The sequence below is a fragment of the Anolis carolinensis genome, chromosome 4 (genome assembly GCF_035594765.1).
Source record: "Anolis carolinensis isolate JA03-04 chromosome 4, rAnoCar3.1.pri, whole genome shotgun sequence".
NCBI classification, from domain to species: Eukaryota; Metazoa; Chordata; class Lepidosauria; order Squamata; family Dactyloidae; genus Anolis; species Anolis carolinensis.
Window position 1 is genome coordinate 145,202,852 of NC_085844.1, and position 18,534 is coordinate 145,221,385.

At 38.5% G+C, this 18,534-nt stretch overlaps 1 protein-coding gene across 2 annotated transcripts in view; it reads left to right on the plus strand.

The window, feature by feature from the left end:
• olfm3 (olfactomedin 3) overlaps positions 1-18,534 on the plus strand; it is a 207,481-nt gene that overhangs the window by 173,323 nt on the left and 15,624 nt on the right. For both annotated transcript variants that reach the window (XM_008109141.3, XM_003219985.4), the window contains exons 3-4: positions 3,400-3,555; positions 15,119-15,338. In XM_008109141.3, coding sequence (XP_008107348.1) covers positions 3,400-3,555; positions 15,119-15,338 — 376 coding nt within the window. The remainder of the gene's footprint in view (positions 1-3,399; positions 3,556-15,118; positions 15,339-18,534) is intronic.

An 18,534-nucleotide genomic window follows, 5' to 3' on the forward strand; every position in this document is an offset into this window, starting at 1 on the left:
GTGGCTGGATAGCCATCTGTCAGGGGGGCTTAATACGATTTTTCTGCTTCTTGGCAGAGGGTTGGACTGGATGGCCCATGAGGTCTCTTCCAACTCTATGGTTCTATGATTCTGTAATTCTATGATTACAGCAGTTTGATTCCATTTTAATGCCACAAATCAGTCCTAATGACTCTTTGAATGGGTAGTTTGTTCTGGGAATTAAAATTCTGTCCTGAACTACTACACCAGAGCTCTCTGGCTGAGAATTCTAAGTCCCTCTCTAAATCAGGAAAAGTTGCCATTCGCAAAGACTGTATTTCTTCCCTGTTTAGACAACATTCAAAATCAACCCATGATAATATTCAAATAAGACACAGTAAAATTATTTTAATTTAATCAGATCAAGTATACAAGGAAATTCTCTGAGTATGTGTGCGTTTCTGCTTCTACAAATCCACATTCTTATAGAGATTAATTGCAATGCTGGCAAAACAGCCCTACTTTTGTCATACTTCCCAGGGTATTTTATCTGCTTGTCTTCCATAGTGACAAGCATAATAAAAAATGTGAATTTGCTATTATTATAAGTACTTTCTCAAAAAATATTAAGAGCTGCATAAGAAGCACATCTGCATTTAGGCACAAGTTTTATTACTCTTTTTAAAACTTGGAATTGGATTATAAAATATTAAATGACCACAAATCCAAAGCATTGTTTCTTTGCAATTCTAAAGACTGCTATCTTATACCACCTCTTAGGTCTACATTGCTTCGTGGATATCAGAATTTAAAAATCTTTATTTTCTAAATCAAACCAGGGATAACCCTTTGTGGCACACACTCATGCATCAAAATATTTGTTTCCCTCCTTTTCTTTTTTAACATGCAACTAGAAGTGACATTGATCTACTTCCTTTTGCCACTTTGGAAGAAAAAGAGTAATAACAACTGCATTGCAGAGCCTGTGGGTTCTGGGATGCTTTTTCAGGGGTTTAAGAGCTTTTTGTGTATTTGAATGCATTTTGGGGGGCTTTATTCAGGCAAAACTCCTTTCTTTTAGAATTTTCTACTCCCAACCCCACACACAGAGAAAAATGACATTGGGGGCAGAGGGTTTGGAAGACTATAAGGGTCAGGTGATGCACTTTAGGGGTTATAGGTATGGGCCAAAGGCTGCATGTTCTGGGACCACATTTTCTCCATTTCTGATCTATCATTCATTTGTGACAGTAACTAACCAGATGCTAAGGTAGTATTCTCTGTCCAAACGCATCTCCCTCTATGAACCATTTCAGAGATTAAGATCTTCGGGTGAGGCCCTGCTCTCAGTCCCACCTCCTTCACAAGTGTGGTTGGTGGGGACGAGAGACAGGGCCTTCTCAGTGGTGGCCTCTCAGCTTTGGAATTCCCTCCCCAGTGAAATTAGACCACCACCCTCTCTCCTGCCTTTCAGAAAGAAAGCAAAGACATGGCTATGGGACCAAAGGTTTGGTTAGTGAGCAGTGCAAGAAATGAATAGGGAATATGTGCAATTAATAATTGGAATGGCTTTGGATAATGATTCTGGATTTTGTGATTCTAATGTTTATACTAATATGTTTTAATTCCATGTTTTAATGTCTAAATGTTGCCTATGTTTTATGGTTTATTTGGTTTTAATAGTTTTAATTTATAGTTACTTGTTATTGTTTTATTTTTTGTTCTGGTTTTCACATGTATGTTCGGCATTGAATTTTGCCGTGCTTATGTTGGAAACTGTTTTGAGTTCCCTCCCGGGGTGAGAAAGGCAGTATATAAATACAGTTAATGAATAAATAAATAGGCAAAATAGATGGGGGAATGGGCAAAAGTACCGATAAACAAATTTTAGTTTTCTGTAATTCATGTTCCCCAAAACTTAGCAAGTTGGTTTTAAAAATCCATAATAAAATGTAACTATCACATATCAAATAAATTCTTACACTTACATCTTCAGAAAATGATTGTGAGGTTATGCATAATTATCTGGGAGTAATCTCTAATGAAGTCAGTGGCCAAATTTCAAGATATAGTCCAGATTGGAGCAGACTCATTAACTCAAATGGATATATGCAAATACTGGGTTCATCTACACTGGGTAAAGTACTTTGACGTAAACTTTCCTTTGGAGAAGTCTCAGTTTCAACATTTATGTGCTGAATCCAGGGCCATTGTCCAGATGTCATGAATACTTTTTAAACGTTAAAAAGGTTCTAATATTCCATTTTCAGTGAGACAGGTTGCATTAGGCACTTTACAGAAAAAGGAAATAGACACACAGATTATATAGTATAGTAAGTATAGTTTGACTTACAAAATTTAAAGAGTTATTATCTTTGATTATGTAAACATGTTGTTTTCAACCACAGTTTAACAGGCTTGCAGTTCTCATCAGGAACTTTTTAATCTAAATTCAGCAGTTCATGACTTCTTTACATCCTTTTGCAGTTTTCCATGCTTTTTTCTCAGAATGGTGTCTTTAGCTTTATATAGGCCTCAACCATACTCCAAATCATACATTTTAATTCAATCCACACATCACACAGATGGCCTGAAAACACACCCACCTCACTTAGCTGTCGCCTCCTCCATATTGCTGGCCCTTCTAGACAGAGGTCTAGGGTTTTCTAGGAGTGGCAGCAGTAAAATGGATACAATCCATCCCCATTCCCTGTGCTAATCAACACAGGTGGTGTATCTAGTCTACCCTGTAGAATAAATAGTTTGACACCACTATAACTGCCATAGCTCTAAACTGTGGAATCCTGGGAGTTGTAGTTGTGGGTTTTTAGCTGCCAAAGCATGCTGATGACTCACTAAACTACAATTCCCATGATTCCATAGCATTTGGGATTTTAAAAAAATTCTGCTTCAGGAGGAGTCCGTCTTTTTTTTAAAAGCAACATACAGAATCACTTTGAGAGATTTTTTTAAATGCCAGCTTATAGCTGGTGCTGACCTCCAGCGCTGTTTTGAATTAAACCAAAGACAATATATCTGATCATCCACCACCCCTCCCCAACCGGACACTGCCATAGCATTTCAAGTATATGTGCAAAAAAGGATCCCTGCCTCTGAAGCACAGTTGCTCTTGAAGCATTTTTCTGAGTTATAACAATGCATATCTTTTGTAAGTTATCATTTGATGGAATAAAGGGTCAGATTCTACGCTGTCACATTCTCATTAATTTTAGAAAGGTTGCGTCTGTACAAGAACAAGAGCAGAATCTCGAATGTGATTTCCATTCTTCTGCTTTTAAGAGCTCAGCATTTTGCTGAATTTTTTAAATGGCTAACAATTCAAGTGCATATCACTCAGCATTTGATTTAACAGCATTTATATATCAGAAAGAAACTCTTGCAAAAAAAATGAATGCATATGGTCTATTTCTTGAATAGGTTCAGAACATGTCCCAGTCCATTGAAGTTTTAAACCTACGGACGCAGAGGGATTTCCAATATGTTTTAAGGATGGAAACACAAATGAAAGGGCTGAAGGCCAAGTTCCGGCAAATTGAAGATGATCGGAAGACCTTAATGACTAAGCATTTCCAAGTAGGTTCTTATTTGTCTTTATCCCTTCTTCTTTTCCTTAATGATCACTTTGAATGATTGCCAGAAGTGATTTGCTTGTGAGAAACAATGTGCAGCTATCCAAAGCTGTTGACTTGAAATGCTCATCAATATGTGCATAATGAACCTTGTTGGGTTTTTTTTGTTTTTTTACTATGATCATATTTCTCACGCCACAGTTTCCTTGGAATGGAAAGTGATCACCAATTACTGGGATGATAGAAAAATGTCTTGCAAAACAGGCTGTTATTTTTGCTCCATCTATGATGGTGTTTCCATTAGGAGATTACTACAAAGCCAAGCTTTGGACTTTGGATAAATGAAGCACCCAGGAGAATTAATAATCAAAAGTACAAGACAGGATGTCCTTTTAAACTCTAATAACATTTTGTATTATCCATGACAAGGTTTACAACATAGGTAGTCAAAGTGTAACCTGCCGAGCTATACGTGATTCAGTTAGTGACCCTATAAGCCTCTCAAATGTGCCCCAAAACTGGCCAACTCTACCATTTTAAAAACAAGTTTGGCATGGTTTTTGGGCCACTTCCTTCCTAAATTTGGGTTAAAAAGCCACAACACATGAAAGCATACAGGAATACCCACACTTCACTACACAGGCACCACAGAACTATCTACAAACTCTCAAATTGTTCTCTTCACTCCCTTTTAAAATAATGACAGAGGGTGACATGATGTCACTTCCACTTTGTTTTGTGAGAGAAAATGTGGAGGGAAATGCAAGTTTTTCAGCTTCGTAGAGGCAGTCCATAGAAGGGGAAATTGTCACCCATAGAGTTTCCAACCCTGGTTTATATAAAAAGAGGTTCAATCTACTTTAATTCGTAGCATTGAGGTAATAGGTTCAATACATCATAGCTTCTCTGTTTCTCAGCTCACAATGTTCTGCTTGAACCGAAGAATAATTCACACTTCCCAATTCTTTCTGTAACATTTAGACTGAGCAATGCCCTGCCTCCTGTCACAACAACTAAAGTATTGTCTGTCTTGGTTGTAACATAAAGACGTTACCTTTCCTGCTTCCTATGCCAAAGTGCAATCAGACACATAGCCTTTCCCACTCAGACTTCTGATATAATGTTTTAATTCTTGCATGAGTTTCTCAGGGCACTTCCAGACAGGCTCAAAACACGGGAACTGTCTCAGGCTTACCTGAGGCATCCAAATGATGCCTTAGGTAAACTTGATTTAAACTGAAGTAAACTGGGATTTCCCAGTTTACTCTGGATTAATTTGACACCTGGGAAAATCCAGACCTTCATGTAAGGTTCAGGTGTGGAGATTGTCTGCCGAGAAGCTTCCATGATGCCAGGGGTCAATCTCCACGGCGAGCCCAGTTTCTCTCAAGATTTAGCCATGTCTGGTAGGGACCTCAAGGAATCAAAGACTCAAAATATGACTTCAGTTAGGACATTAGTAACTTTCTGTTCCACCCATAGTTTATATAAGATTACAGCCTTTTTTTTCTCATGTCAGGAGCGACTTGAGAAACTGCAAGTCACTTCTGGTGTGAGAGAATTGGTCATCTGTAAAGACGTTGTCCAGGGTACACCCAAATGTTTTGATGTTTTACCATCCTTTTGGGATAGAGGGAGCTCATCCGCGCTCTCCCCAGGTTAGATTTGAACCAGCAATCTTCAGGTCAGCAACCCAACCTTCAAGTCATCAGTTCTGCCAGCACAAGGGTTTAACCCACTGCACCACTGGTGACAGCCTAAATGATAACAGGGACTTTGAAATATTTCTACAATTATTTTCATGTGTTGGCATTCTTTCCAGATGTTGGTGTTCTGAACTATCTGATTTTCTTTCTGAAATAACATGAAATGGTTTAAAAGTGAACAAACCTATTCATGCACGATACTATCAGTGCTACTGGTCCTGATGGCTTTGTATTCTCCCCAGAGGCAGCACATTCCCTAGCATCTAACATGAGGACCAGAGCAATTCGCAAATAAAGCAAGCTGTCTGGATAGGATAAACTGTCTTTTAAAGATTGTCCAAGAAAGATTCTATATGGTGGATACTCCTGCATACGATTGGTAATTGGACTAGATTCCGATTTTGCTCTGGTTTTTATAATCTTTGGGCATAATAACAAAACTTGTTTTGTGCCATTTATGCCTTGCCATTACATTTTTCATTGGCTCAGTAGAATGTCAGCATCCAATAGTTCAATATGAGCTGTCAAAGGAAACAATGTGTTCTTAATGCTGTAACCTTTAAAAATTCTTAATATTTTGATTGGTTGGACCTTACGGATTTGATGTGATCATTCGACCAGCAATTGAAATGAATTGCAAGACAATAATATGCCTCAGCAGTTAAAAAGGTAAAAAGTATACTATGCTGCCTTCTTTCATAACAGTGTTTCAAATGTTTTTCATGCATAGAGACAAAAGATCAAAAGGGTATATTAGTCAATTGAATAACATAGGTTTGCCTGCCTAAGAGCCTAGATTTAATTCAGCATCTTTATATCTACGGATTCTGTTAGAAAGTTAGAAATAGATTTCTGATCTATACCATATTTATTTGACTTTTAAAATCAGGGCTGGGAAATTGGTAATCCCCAGTTGTTGCAGAACTTCTACCTACATCATGCTGAGGCTGGCAATAGCTGATGTGAACCAGGGTCCAATAACAACTGTAGAGCCACAGATTCCCCATTTGTCTTGGAAACTATTGGAATTAGAGTCGATGAGAGCCACCATAGTTTGAGTGTTAGACTAGGAGTCTAGGAGGCCAGTGTTCAAATCCCCACTCATCCATTGAAAAACACTGGATTACTTTGGGTAAGTCATACTCTTGGAACCTTAGAGGAAGACCATGGCAAACTCATCTGAATAAGTTTTCCACCACCAACCCTCTGATAGGATCACTAGGCGTTGAAACTTGAAGGTTGTACTTGAAGGTACAAAACCACAAGTTAGGGGCATAAGTTCTAGGAGTATCCCAGTATAGTATTAATGATTTAGCCTTCTTTAACTGATCTGTGCTCAGTTAGGCAACTGAAGTAATTAAACAGGCTTTGTCAATTGGAAATTAAGATGTGATGGGTTTTCCTCCATTTACCCTATGTCATAGCATTTGTGTCAGAATCCCATTTCAAAATAACAATATAAATAATTTCAGGGTCCGGTTATAGCCTCAACCACTTATATGTGGGCACTGAATGTTTTGCTGTGTGTAGAAAAGTCCCTAGACACTCTGAAAGCACCAGATATCATCTGATCTTGGGAGCTATGCAAGATAAGACCTAGCTAATGTTTTAATGGGGAACTGGCAAGGAATACTAAGATTGTCATAGATTTTTTAAAAAAAGATAATGGCAAGCCATCTCTGTGTAATTCTTGACTAAGAAAATCCAATGAAATTTACTGAGTCGCCATAATTCAACAGGCAATTGACGGCACATGCATATGTGTGTATTCCATCCCTACAGGTTTGTTGTAGAAAAATAACTTGGAAAACATTTGTCTAAGGCTGGTTTTTCACAGCCATATAGTGCAAGTTGAACTGCATGATATAGTTAGTGTAGGATGATATAATGCAGTTCAGTGCAGTTCAAACTGCATTACATGGCAGTGTAGATCCAGCCTAAGAAAGTGTAGAAATGCCCAACATTTACTGTATATACTCAAGTATAAGTCTAGTTTTTCTGCCCTTTTTTAGGGCTGAAAAAGCTCCCCTCGGCTTATACTCGAATGAGGATCCTGGCTGGCTTATGTTCAGGTTGGCTTATACTCAAGTATGTAGGTAATCAGACTTAGACAGCTTTATCTTATTAAAGTCTTATTATTACTATCATAAATTATAATTTTATGTAAACATTCAAAAAACATTTAACCTATTGATGCATCAAATAATGTAATTTTATTCGTATCTATATTTATATGTATTTTTGAAATTTGCCAGTAGCTGCTGCATTTCCCACCCTCGTCTTATACTTGAGTCAATAGGTTTTCCCAGTTTTGTGATAAAATTAGGTGCCTCGACTTATATTCAGGTCGGTTTATACTTGAGTATATACGGTATATAAGAAAATAGAATCTGAGAGCTTCGCTTAATAATCTATCATTCTTTCCTGTTCTCTATATGAAGGCCATAAAAGCATATTGAAACCAACACTGACTAAAATCCCACTGACTTATGCAGTCATGGCACTGCATTCATAAATTAAGATCTCTGGAATACAAAGAGGATTTAGTATCCATTTGCAAAGGTCTGTGTGAGCTTATGATACTCTGTCTCATAAAAAAAAACCCTCTCTCAACTCATTCTTTCCAAGCCACTCTTCTTCCAAGACTTCTGGGCATCTGCAATAAATGGAAGTTTTTGCACAATTATAATATTAAATATGAGAACCGCAAAGGGAATTCTCATTACTCTAATGCATTTATGGTAATAACATTTCCACATGTAATTTAACAATACAATTTTCAATCTATTTAAATTAGTTATATGAAATACATGCTTTTCAACACCACCTATGGATTTTTTCCATCTGTAGAGTTAATATTTTCCAAATGATTGTTTTTAAAACTAGTATTTCATTAAGATAAAGCAGTAAATACAATTCATTGAAAGCACCTTTACACTGCCGCCACTTTCGTTGTTATTACAAAATATAGAGGAACAATAACACAAAAAACCTGTCAGAGGATAAATCTCTGCAATGAGCCTAAATCTAATTCCATAATATCTTCTCATTTGTCTCATCATTAAGACAGTCTTTACTAGCTAGGCATTGTTGCTAAAGCTCCAGTCATGTATAATGAGGCATAGGGAAAGTATTTATTATAAATGAACATACTGTAGATACCAAAGCCATCTTATAGCCAATCCATGCAGATGTCATATTTAATCCTGGTAAAGTCACAGGAAGTAACTGAGCTTAAATTCTCTAAATTACCTGCTTCATGGTTTGGAGAAAGATGTTTCTGCCACTTCTTACCTTCTCATGCAACATTTTCTTTTGCTTAGAACCATATCTTACTTTTTTCCCTTCCTACTATCTGTATTGGAGAAGAGGAATGTCAGCCCACAGGCCAAGTGTGGCTCCCCAAGCAAACTCACCTAACCACACAGAGCCTTGAATGAGGTCCCTTCTGGTCTTGTTTAAAGGAGTGGGAGTTTAGGAGCAAATGAGCTGTTGCAGTCATATGGCCACAGCTCAATCACCTTCACTTGCCCCACTTCCTTGAGAAGGAGTGCATACACCTTCCAGGAAAGAGTAGATCAGAGTGAGCTTGGAATTCAGCCATGACCTCAATGAGTGTCCCTTCCCTGGTTAATAAAGGCACAAAAGGAGTTGAGCTTGGGTACTTCCATTGTAAGAGATCCAAAGGGCCACTCCTGAAAGATACATACCCTATGTCTGTTTCAAGATCCATACAAGAATACATAAAGAACTCCCAACATCAAAGGGCCCATCTACATAGGCTCTAAAATGTGGAAGAAACTGGGTTAAAAGAGGGGAGGCTAAATGATGTATGCAAAAATTAACAGCCCAAAAACACACGTTAAAAAGGTTTCAGTTGAAACTGTATAATTGTATATCCCTGCACTCAAGGAAAACATGCGACTTCTTTCCTAAATGCTGCTGTGAACTGGTCCAGCTCATGTGTACCTTTTTAAATCCTGAAACAGCTGAAGGGGGGTGTAAACAAATGGAGCCATGGACATATAGTTGGCAAAATGGAAGCACAATTGGAAAGCAATTACAATCAGAACTCTTTTGTTCTGATGTTTATGAAATTAAACAGAGTTTGAATTTATACAGTGGACACCAGCATGGGAGGCAAGTGACCCCAAAGGGATATGGGGTTCATGAGGGAAAACATAAAAGAAGCAGAGTGTGAGGAGAGATAATGACAAAAACTTGCTTGTGTGCACATTCAGATATCCACATCAGCACTTATGAGGTCCAACGCATCTTGGAGAGTAAATTTTAAAAAATTAAAGTAAATTTCTGCCTGAAGTCCTCTGTCCATCATGCAGATTTCTAAAATCCTCTACAAATGAACATGTCAGGACGGTGGGGGAGCATTTACCAGAACTGACAGCTTGTGTTTGGACTTGCTGTCGGGTACAGTGATTTTTTGCCCCACTTATTTATCCCGGAGTTTGAGGCTTTCTGGAAGTACCCAAAATCTCTTCACTTGCTGCCTGCCATCCTGATCAGGACAAAAAGTAGTTGGTAAAGCTAGCACATGACTTGACTAGAGACTGGTGGAGCAATTCCTATAAATGCCAGACAGTACTTTGGCTTACTATTTGTTTTCCCAAATAGAACAAACTAGAGAGAAAGCCATTTCTCTTAGTATCTGGAAGAACCACTCCTCCAAATCACAGGTAAGTTGTTTTTTCCATGCAGAGAGAGGTGCCATGCTCACTGCTTCTCTTTGCATGGAGGGAGTGGGGTGCACCAGATATGATGATTTCAGTGAGGAGCGGCTTTGAGAGCAACTCCTACCATCCATCTCTCTAGATTTGTGCATTAGATCAGCAAGGAAACTAAGCACATATTGAGGCACTAATTGAATTCCCCACTTCTCGAGTGGCCTTAAACTTCCCATGGCCACCTTAGCTTTTCTAGGACTGACCTATAGAGGCTAACCTCCTATTCTGGGAACAATTATAAAACCTTCAACATTGGTCTCCTGCCTCTGATGGCACAAGGCTAGCTTTGAGAGTGAAAGGCAAAGGCTCAAAGAAATGTACAGTCCTGTTCTTGAGCACTACCCTGCTATTTCCAGCTACCCAGTATCTGACCCCTGAAGCAGCCATCTCACTTTTTCTACCGATAACCCAGGTTTTGTCATCAGTCAAAATGGGATTTGTGGACTTTTGATGCTTTTAAAAATCTACCTCATTTCCCTCTTATACAACTGATTTGCTCATGCCCACCTTTACCTGAAGTATTTGAATACTAAGATCTCTTCTTAATGTAGTAGAGATACAAGGCGCTTCCCACTGAGAAACGTAGTTATCTCAAACCTCTTATTTTTAGGTCCCTTCAAGTCCTACATTTTCTCCTCTGCAGGAACCTCATCACTTACTTCACTTTTTTGCTTTAGGTGAAAGCAATTAAGAGTGAAGTTAGGGATGGGTTGGCTAAGAAAAGCTACTTGTCTTATCCCAGTTTCTTTTTTGCATCCTTTGAAATTCCTGAAGTGTTTCCAGTAAGTGGAAATCCTCAATTTCTCTTTCAGTGACAATTCTGTACAAGTCATTCTCATTCTTCTTTGCTTTCCTGCTGCAGCACAAACATCCTAATGTTAAAAAAAACTCCACCAGGAAGCACAGTATTATCCCTGTATCCCTGGACGAGATGTTCCAAGATAACCCTTCCCCTCTTGCCCTGATGGATACCCAAAACTTTGAATAATACCAAACCTTATATTTTGACTATACTTGGGCCAGAAGTATACTATATAATTGCAGTGAAGGACCTAGAGAGGCTCACAAACACTTCCTGTGAGGGAATATTGTGGTAGGTGGGTAGTAAGTGAAATAATGGATATTAAATCCATACTGGGAAGGAGGCATACTGTATAGCTATGGTTCCTTTTTCTCCGGGTTTTTTCTGCAGAGGGATATTGATTATGTTAAATACACTTTGCTTCCTAGGGCATGTTACAACAAGTAAAAAGGCCCCTCTTTTATTTTTTAGCATCTAATCTATAGATAACTGTGCCTGGCCACGCGTTGCTGTGGCATCGTCCCAAGTGGGTTTTTGTTTATGGAGGCAAGTATTAATGTTCTAATTAGTCGCCTTGATTAGCACTGAATGGCCTTGCAGTTTCAAAGCCTGGTTGTTTCCTCCCTGAGGGAATCCTTTGTTGGGAGATGTTAGCTGGCTCTGGTTGTTTCCTGTCTGGAATATCCTTATTTTCAGAGTGTTGTTCTTTATTTACTGTCCAGATTGTAGAGTTTTTTAATGCTGGCTGTCAGGTTTTGTTCATTTTGATGGTTCCCAGGAACCCAATCTATGCCTTGCTGTCAGTGCGCAGTGGCCGTTGAAGCCCCACCCACCTGGCTAACGTCACCAAGTTTCCCAGGGGGCCTCTGTGCATGCGTGGTTAGTAATTTTTGTTTTTAGGGGTGTTCTGTATTTTGGACCTAATTTTATAGGGTTTTTTGGTGGAAAGACATAGATTGGATGACTATGTCTTTTGTGGCCAAATTTGGTGTGATTTGGTCCAGTGGTTTTGTTGTTTATTCCATGGGAATTACACACATTGTTTTTTATATATATATATATATATATATATATATATATATACACATACATACACACACACACACACACTTATCCAATATAAATGGGCTGGCAGAATGTTGGATAAGTGAATATGTTGGATAATAAGGAGAGATTAAGGAGAAGCCTATTAAACATCAAATTAGGTTATGATTTTACAAATTAAGCACCAAAACATCATGTTATACAACAAATTTGACAGAAAAGGTAGTGGAATATGCAGTATTGCTAGGTAGTAATTACTGTATTTATGAATTTTGCACCAAAATATCACGATGTATTGAAAACATTGACTACAAAAATGCGTTGAATAATCCAGAACGTTGAATAAGCAAATGTTGGATAAGTAAGACTCTACTGTATATATATGTGTGTGTGTTTCATTAGTTATCAGATCATACAGCTGAAATTAATAAAATGGTTGAAATTGGTTGAAAGTAATGACTGGAAATGTGAATTGAATTACAGATCTGTAATTGCTCCATATTCAGTAAGCCTGTATTCTTCCTCCAAGCCCACATTAATAGCAACATCAGACAAAGGCAGTCTGCTCAGCTGCAGTAGCAAAACCCCTGTTGCAATTTCTTGTGGTAGACTTGTTCGCTGATAAGAGGGGACTGGAAACATTGGGATTGTACCCCAATTAGCAGGTAAAGAAACCTCCTTCATCCACTGCCGCTGCTGCCTTAATTAGCAACAGCTAATACACACACACACACACACACACACATATATACATATATATACAGACTTTTAATAAAGAACATTGCTAGCAGGAGGGGAGGCAAATAACCTTTTCAGCTTTCAGTATACATTTCTCATGTTTTAAATCTCTATGGCAATTTACAGAAATGAAATCCACACACATTTTTCCAGTTTTCAGTAGGTCTTTCTGCAAATGAAGCAACCTTTCAGGTCATGTATCTTTTAGTTGCTTCCATAAAAAAAAGTTTCTCCACATCTGAGATTTTCAATTTCTTTAGAAAAAGATCAAAATATATTTTCTCATCCCAGCATACAAGTCACATAAAAAGAGATAATATGTTAAATCCTATAGAATTTGTTTCCAGCAAGCAAATATTTTTCTTAGACTGGTATACCATAAGATCCGCTGAATACTATTGTAGAAACCATTTTTTGAAGTACAGTTGTGTGAAAGCACATTGTCATATGGAATAAGGACCAAATACATTTTTCTCCTGCATACACAAAGATACCCTAAGAAAAGACTTTTCTCAAATCTTAAAGAATAGAGAATCCAGGGGAAAGAATCACAGTAATAATAATAAAAATAATAAAAATAACAATAATAAACTTTATTTTTATATCCTGCCCCATCTCCCCGAAGGGACTTGGGGCGGCTCACAACAGGAACAAGCCTGAAACAACAACACAACATATTTGACAAAAACTTAAAACATTCCAACAATACACAAAATAAAATAATGGACAATACATTAAAATCCAAGCAGATAAAATCAGAGTAATTAAAAGCAAACCAGCGGGGACAGGTTTCATAAAGTGCTGTATCATGGAAATAAGTAACAGTGATAAGTAACAGTTGTCATATCCAGGAATAAAATAAGAAAAAAAAACATTTAAAATTACAAACAAGAATAACAAATTATTTGTCAGATGAGGCAGATATAGAAAAGGGAGAATACTCCTGAAGCATCTTTCAAAACCAGATAATTGACTGGCAAAATGATTGATGAAACTCATTAAATGCAAGGTTATAATCCTGGCAAAAGTAATATAAAGCACTTGGGGAATGATTACCAAATTGCTTTATGGATAAGGGAGGCTACACTAAATTATTATGCAGAGAAAATAGGAAAACGGCTCAGAAAAAAATCTAAATATTTTAGTATGAAACTCAACGCACCCATTTTGACAGAAAGCTTTATTCTTAAAGAAACAGCCTTGTGAGCACATAGCGAATCAAATTACACTCATTATATTTGTCTCATATTGGCAGAATGGTGTGTGTGTGTGTGTGTGTGTGAAAGAGAGAGAGAGAGAGAGAGGGAGGGAGGGAGAGAGAGAGGAAGGGAGGTAGAGGGAGGGAGGGAGGGAGGGAGAGATTAAAATACTGAGAAAAGTAGCCATTTGTTCAGGAAAACTAATTGGATCATCTATGGACCTAAAATATATTATTCCTCACTAAATCTTTGACCACACTGACCAATTGTTGAAGACAAGGGTGTATCCTTAGGGGATCAGATAAAACTGTGTATTTCAATCAATCAGCTCTCTAAACAGAAAGATACGAAACATTAGCATTCCAATAAAGTGCAACTAAGACAATAAAAACATTGGATAAGGTAAATATACAGCTAAAAGTACATTTCTGATTTTTAAAAACTTCAAAACTTAAAAAAAATACATTGCAAATCCCATATTCATAGATATATTCCAGGGCATTGCAAGTACAGTATACACTAAACTTTGGGTAATAGCGAACCCTATTGATTCATTTCGGGTTGTGTCAGTTTCCAGCATAAGCATACTATAGAGTCGTGATGGAAGACCTAGAAAATGGCTAGAGAGGACACCTCTCCAAGCTTCGCTGTGTTTTCCAGTGCAACTCTATGGTCAACTTCCATGGGAAGCATACTATATTATAACCTGGAGGATCTAGAAAATACCTAGAGAGGGCATATTTTGTCAGATGTGGGTAGCTGAAACAATTTTTTCATGTCCGGAGCAACTTGAGAAACTGCAAGTCGCTTCTGGAGTAAGAGAATTGACTGTCTGCAAGGACATTCACCAGGGGACGCTCCGTTGTTTGATGTTTTACCATCCTGTGGGAGGCTTCTCTCATGTCGCCGCAGCTAGAGCTAGAGCTGACAGACAGAAGCTCACCCCACTTCCTGGATTCAAACCGCTGACCTTTCAGTCAGCAATTCAGCCAGCACAAAGGTTTAACACATTGCATTACCAGGAGCTCCAAGTTGAAACCATGGGTTCTGTGGATACAAGAAATGTATTGCACTGGTAAAGATTAGTTCAAAAGAAAATCAGTTATTTTAAAGAAAAAATGCTTCATATGATTTAATGCAAAGCCTCATTGAGTTTTCCGAATCTCTCCTGGGACACCAGTCATAGTTTTTGATACTCAGATCAATGAGAATTTTAGGAGTAGATTTGATAAGATGTCTAAAAGAACTTATGAAAGAATTTAGAGGACATAATACATTTAGACTTCCCTAATGCACATTTCCTCTGCTACCTTCCTTCTCTCTCTTTCTCCCCCAGGAATTGAAAGAAAAGATGGATGAGCTCCTGCCACTGATTCCAGTTCTGGAACAGTACAAAACTGATGCCAAGTTAATCACCCAGTTCAAAGAGGAAATTAGAAATCTATCTTCGGTTCTTACGGGGATCCAAGAGGAAATTGGTGCCTATGATTATGAGGAACTACATCAGCGGGTGCTGAGTTTAGAAACCAGGCTCAGGGACTGCATGAAGAAACTGAGTAAGTTCACAGTTGTGTGCCACACTTCTTTACTTATACACACCTGGGGCAGTTCCAACTGTTTGGAATTCTTACAATCAACCTCAGTTTGCACAGTATTGACTGAGGGAAACAGAATCAGGCATTAATGTTTCACCCCCTGAGTAGACCTTTGTTGTTGTTTGTCTCCAAGTCATTTTCAACTTATAGTGAACTTCAGGTGAATTTCTAGAATTGACTACTTGGCAAAATCAGTTTAACAGCCTCAAAAAGGATCCCCTGCTCACCCCATAGTAAAGGTAAAGGTTTTCCCCTGACATTAAGTCTAGTCGTGTCCGACGCTGGGGGTTGGTGCTTATCTCCATTTCTAAGCCGAAGAGCCGGCGTTGTCCACAGACACCTCCAAGGTCACGTGACTGGCATGACTGCATGGAGTGCCATTATCTTCCTGCTGGAGCAGTACCTATTGATCTACTCACATTTACATGTTTTTAAACAGCTAGGTTGGCAGAAGCTGGGGCTAACAGTGGGAGCTCACCCTGCTCCCCAGATTTGAACTGCCAACCGTTCAGGCAGCAAGTTCAGCAGCTGCACTTATCCCCAGAGTTTTTCATGCTGGCTGGGCTGTTTGGGAGCTGTAGTCAATGAGAGATAATACTGTTGAGTCAGGCTGATCCAGTGGCTCCTGTTTCTCCTGTATAATCTAGAACCTGCAAGCAGCAGATTAATTGCAATAAAAAGACAGATTACATATTTATATTGAAGACACTGAGAAGTGATTCTTCTAAAATGGTACGGGCGTTTTGCATTCCTGTAGCTTTCATCAATGCAGTGTCATATGATTGTGCATTTATAGTGACAGAAAGAGCCCCAAAAAGATTTCACATCCATCCAGTCTTTCTTTCCTTTCCTCTATTTTGCCTACTATCCCTGTGCTGTTCCTGGTATCAAAGGGAGATGCTGAGAATCAATTATTTAGAAGATAACTGAATTTCAGTGTCATCTTTTACCTCTGACTCAGTGTGCAGCCTCGAGGAGAAGCTGGCACACGTGATACTAAAAAAAATATTATCTACTCTTTAAAGTTGTTCAGTTACCACCCACATTTTAATACTGTTACCGTCTTTTAATATCATTGGAATATGAATGCAGGCGAAGCCACACTCCTTTTTGGCCATGTGATAACTCTGTGGATATAATGAACTTCCAAAATGGCCAAAAAGTGAGTGCCAGGACAAATCAAGTCTGAGTTCTGAGGGGTGAAATACTGATAGACACAAGTGGGTGATAAAGGTGGAATCAGCACGGTTACGATTACTAAGAAAATAACATTTTATATGTATATTGAAATGGTGATGGATTTTGATATTATTCTACCTGTGTTTAGAATAAAAACATATTGAAAAAAGTCAGTTCTCCCTAATCAAAGTGAGGCTATCATACTTGGCTGATATCATGAGATGGCATGCCTCATGAGAAAAGTCATAAAGTTTGGTAAAGTGAGAAGCAATAGGAAAAGAAGAAAATTGTGTTACAGGGTGATAGACTAGGTTGCATCTAAAGAATTCACACAGCGTTATACCACTTTAACTGCCATCACTCAACGCTATGGAATCATTGGAGTTGTAATTTTACAAGGTCTTCAGCCTAATGATGTCAAACTGTATTAAATCAACAGTGTAGATGTATCATGTTTCAAGGAAGCCATGTGACTTGATTTGCAGTATCTGATCAGGGTGGTTGATGACAGAGTATCTTGGAGTTCTCTCATTTATAGGGTCACCATACAACTAAGTCACCTTGACAGTAAATAACAAGAAATGAATTGGTCCAGTCTCTTTTTAAAGCTCTTGTGGAAGAGAATTTCACATTTAATGACAAGCTGTGCAATGTGTACAACGTGTCTAAGGAACTGAAAAGGGAAACATCAAGCAGGAACTTCAACATGACCTCCCTGCCTGAGCTTATATTAAACATTATGTGTTAAATCTCAGCTCTCCTATTGTTCCTCTTGAAAAAAAAAAAAGGATGTAGCCACGTGAAAACAGTTGAATCCTGTAGCAACAGAGGAACACAATGTATAGAAGAGCACTGTATAGAGTATTTCTATTCTGCATTCTGCCAGCGTCTGGGGGAAATACTCACAAGATCTGTTCTCTCTTTGTAGGAGAATAAAATACAAATGAATTCATTGCCCGACACTGCCTGCTTTGAGAGTGAGCTGGCATTTAATCTGGTTCTGAAGCTCACCCTCAGTTCAATAGAATGCCTGCTGTCTCCACTGTTGTAGAAAATATATTTGGCAGATTGTTTTTATGGCCTGCACTGATCTTCCTCTAAGCATAGCAGCACATTGAAATCATATCCCTAATAGACACAGGTAGTGGAGACATTTCTCTTACTGACAATCCCTTGCTATCGGGAAGTTGATAAGAGGTGCTTATTAGCAACATTAAGGTGGCATTTTCAGTAAGCACCAGAGTCAGGGAAAGCAATGTACACCTAATGCAATCATAGGTAGTAATCTTTACCATTCATTTCAGAGGTGACAGAAGGGCATAACAGGACAGGATGCCTTCACCTCCTCTATCACTTTCACTCCTGCCAGCATGGCAGCTTTCTACAACCTTTAAATCCTTCTCTTTCTGATTGTTTCCATGAGGAATTGAGACATCATCCTTATTAGTCATACTTAGCCCTTATGGGCATTATCTCAATAGCTCTGAAAGGCAAAATAGCAGTTTGCCAAAGAACTAGGTTCAACTCCAGGACATAAAATATTACTTTTACAGTAACTGCCTTTGCTAGTTGAGATAATTTTGCCAATCTTGGGTGGTCTTCATATTCAAAGGGGCACTGATCAATGTATCCCATTCCATACCATAAGGCCAAGGTGGACTCACCTATCTATGATAACTAATGGGTCCAGCCATATTTTAAATGTCCCATCATGACCAAAAAAGACGCCACATCAGGGTTGAGGTAAGATCCAGCACCCATACACTAGACACAGTAGATGTGAGAGCATCCCTGTGGATGAGTTTGTGTGCAAATATGGTTAATGTGTTGTCTTATGATTCCCAGAATCCCAAAGCATAATAGACGGGGGGATTCTGGGAGCTGTAGTTCAACAAAATAGCACTTCCAAGCCATTGCTTAGGACAAGTGCCTAGAGCAGGTACTGCCAGTGTTATGTTAGCTGCCTACAAAAGCCAGG